Below are 2,983 nucleotides of genomic sequence, written 5' to 3'. Positions count from 1 at the left end.
TGTCGGTCCTTTGGCTTCTAAAGAGGCAGAGGAAAAAGTATTGTGTGGGAGATAACCATTTGATAAATAGGTCGAGTGGTCCAGATGCCAGGAGTTGATGATAATATATAACTAAAGTATTATTATTAGTTAGCAGCGTCGACGTCTCCACACCGGCGCTTAGAACTCACTGAGCCAACCTTAACTAGTTAATGGCTAGGGGATCATCACGTGGGAGTGAGTGGCTTTGGTTGGTTGGGTTGTAACCTGTTCAGAGTCTCCTGCTACATCAGCCTATATCTATCCCCCATACAGAAACCGAGTGTTCTGTAAACAGTGACATCGATTGGATCATGACTCGGTTTGACGAGGAGAGGATGCAGAGACAGGGACAGGAGCAGGAAAAGATCCGTCAAGAGACATGGCCTACTCTGGAGGGTATCCTGCAATTAACGGGACCAACTATACCATCAGCCGGGCGCCAATTCTTCTCTCCTTCTCCTTCCACTATCCTCAAGGTCGGTGCCGATGAAGGTGAAGACACCATGACCGTGCTAGGTCGCTCTATCGTAGGCCCTTCTGTCCCGCGCGTCGACTGCATTGTCACCATTTCCGCCCTGGAGTCACACTTAGAGCCGCAACAAGGTATCCTCATGTCTCGCCAACCAGGCACACCGCTTGTTGAGATCTGGCCAACACTCTCCCCTTCGCAGCGCAAGTCCATCAAGGAGGAGCTTTGCCGGATGCTTGTGCGTATGCGTATGCCCAAGTTCACCTATTATGGACGTCCTGGGCGCCATCCATACACTCTCCTTGGTGTATACAGCAAAGAGACGCACGCCTTCTGCGCTTCCCGCACAGAGTGGGACGAGTCACGGATCCAGGCATTGCGGGCCTCTGAAGCAGGCGCAGAACGTATAGCTGCCCTCGAGAAAGTGCAGCGTGATACAACTGGCACCCCAGGCTGGGATCGGCCTGTTCTCACGCATGGAGATGTATCTGACCGGAACATCCTTATAGACTCTGACACACTCGCGGTGACGGGATTTATAGACTGGGAGATAGCTAATATTATGCCAGCGTACTTTGAGTACGCATGTGCACGCCTGTCTGAAGGCCATGATCTCGAGTGGAGAGTCGAGCTGTTGGATGTGATGAGGTCCGTTTTGCGCCGCGAGTGTGAGGCTATCAGTACCGGCAAGGGAGAGCAGTTGTATCAGAAGACATTATTGGCTTGGGATGCAATGGTTGATGTTGAGAGGTTTGCGCAGCATTATAACGATGACTGCTGTTGGACTTTTGAGACCGGTCTGCCTGTTTCACAGAAGACCGAATCCGCCTTGTAGTTCGTAGAGGCATAACGAACAAAATATCAAGAGTTGAGAGGAATTCAAAAATTCATTGGACTATATCAAGTATTATACGAGAGAAGAGGCTGAAATGTACCGCATCAACCGTAAGCAAAAAACCTTTGGTCAAAAACACAGACAGACTCAACCATCTCAGAAACAGAGAAAACGGGAAGCGGGCAAGAAACGAGGCGAAGAAACAGGAAACCAGCAGACCAGAACCCATAAAACATAAAGCGAGCGGGATGGACATGAATATCGAATTGATTCCAAAGCAACTAAATATTGTACTCTGCAGACTCCGTGTACTAACGTATCAGGATAGGGAGGCGGCAGCAATAAGCATGAACAGGGAAAAGAAGTCGAAAGTATATGAATGAATGTGTGCGGCATATCAGAGAAAGCGGAGAAGAAGGGTAGAGTGGGGGAAGGGGTATCTTAATATGCAGGCATGAACAATAAACGAACGAATTAAGGCAACAAGGAAGCGGAACTCGGGTCGATTTGGGTTGCGGGAAGTAAAACAACTTAGGAGGCAAACCATGGATAAAATAGTAGAATAAAAAGGGAGAAGAAGCGGGGGAATTTGGAAGAGAGAATAAAAAGGAATAATACAAGTATGTATGAAGGGTAAAGAGAGAGATGAGACAGAAAAAAAAAAAAAAAAGGCGAAAAACGAATAGCCAAAGCAGAATGTCAAGACATGTAGATATAAAAGACAACCAAAACCAATTTACCGAATTGCACCTTAACGGATACCCCCGATCCCATTGCAGCTCCTTGCCTTTTCTAGTAAGTCCCGGGCCATGAACCGTGTGCTCCCTGCGGGCCTGCCTGGCCTTGTCCTTGTGGTCCTGTTGGTGACCAAGGAAGACTAGCGCCAGTGCTTACGGATACAGCTGGCATCATGCCTGCACCACCGGCACTTACACCTCCAACGCCCATCCCGAAAGGTTGTTGTATCATGCCTGGGGAAGTGTACATTCTAGCCCCAGCGGCCGCACCTGGTCCTGCCATGGAATATGCGGCATTGACAACACCCGGATAGGCCATGGAATTCATTCCTGGCTGCTGTGGATGGGGTTGGGGCTGCGGTTGCAGTTGTGGAGAGGCAAGCTGCCGTTGGCCTGGCGAGTGTGAAGGATGATGTGGCTGGTGTTGGTTATGCAGTGGAGATGCATACTGTGGATGCTGCATTCCGAGTGACTGGTGGTGTTGAGGTTGAGGTTGTGTGTGTGACGGTGATTGTTGAGATGGATGGTGCTGTTGCTGTTGCTGTTGCTGTTGCTGATGCGGGAGTGGTTGCTGCGGCGGTGCTCCCCAGAACTGCTGTTGTGGGTATGTATATAGCGACGACTGAGATGAGACTGGAAGAGAGACAGGGGTAGAGGAGAGGGGGAGCGACATGGGATTGTTTGGAGAGCGGTGATGTCCTTGCTGTTGCTGCATAGTGCGAAGAGGAGGTGACATGGACGGTTGCTGGTGCTGGGGTTGCTGGTGGTGCTGCGGCTGCTGTTGCTGATGGTGAAGAGCAGGCGAGTATGACGTATGAGGTGTCATGACGGTTTGCGGCTGTTGCAGCATTGGTTGTGGCTGTAGGGAAGACATCATGCCGGAGGAGCTGAGTTGGGGCGATTGCAAATTCGTGTTGCTAA

At 50.2% G+C, this 2,983-nt stretch overlaps 2 protein-coding genes across 2 annotated transcripts; both read right to left on the bottom strand.

The window, feature by feature from the left end:
* Positions 1-391: 391 nt before the first annotated feature.
* Positions 392-703, bottom strand: TERG_12249 (uncharacterized protein; the record flags this gene model as incomplete). Its single annotated transcript, XM_047751235.1, has 1 exon — positions 392-703. The coding sequence occupies one exon, from the start codon at positions 701-703 to the stop codon at positions 392-394; it is 312 nt and encodes a 103-aa protein (XP_047606530.1).
* Positions 704-2,117: 1,414 nt separating this feature from the next.
* Positions 2,118-2,936, bottom strand: TERG_05226 (uncharacterized protein; the record flags this gene model as incomplete). Its single annotated transcript, XM_003234584.1, has 1 exon — positions 2,118-2,936. The coding sequence occupies one exon, from the start codon at positions 2,934-2,936 to the stop codon at positions 2,118-2,120; it is 819 nt and encodes a 272-aa protein (XP_003234632.1).
* Between the last annotated feature and the right edge of the window lie 47 nt (positions 2,937-2,983).

Source organism: Trichophyton rubrum (genome assembly GCF_000151425.1).
Source record: "Trichophyton rubrum CBS 118892 genomic scaffold supercont2.5, whole genome shotgun sequence".
Classification (NCBI taxonomy): Eukaryota; Fungi; Ascomycota; class Eurotiomycetes; order Onygenales; family Arthrodermataceae; genus Trichophyton; species Trichophyton rubrum.
The sequence above is the reverse complement of the archived record's forward strand: the minus strand, read 5'-3'. Positions and strand labels throughout refer to the sequence as shown.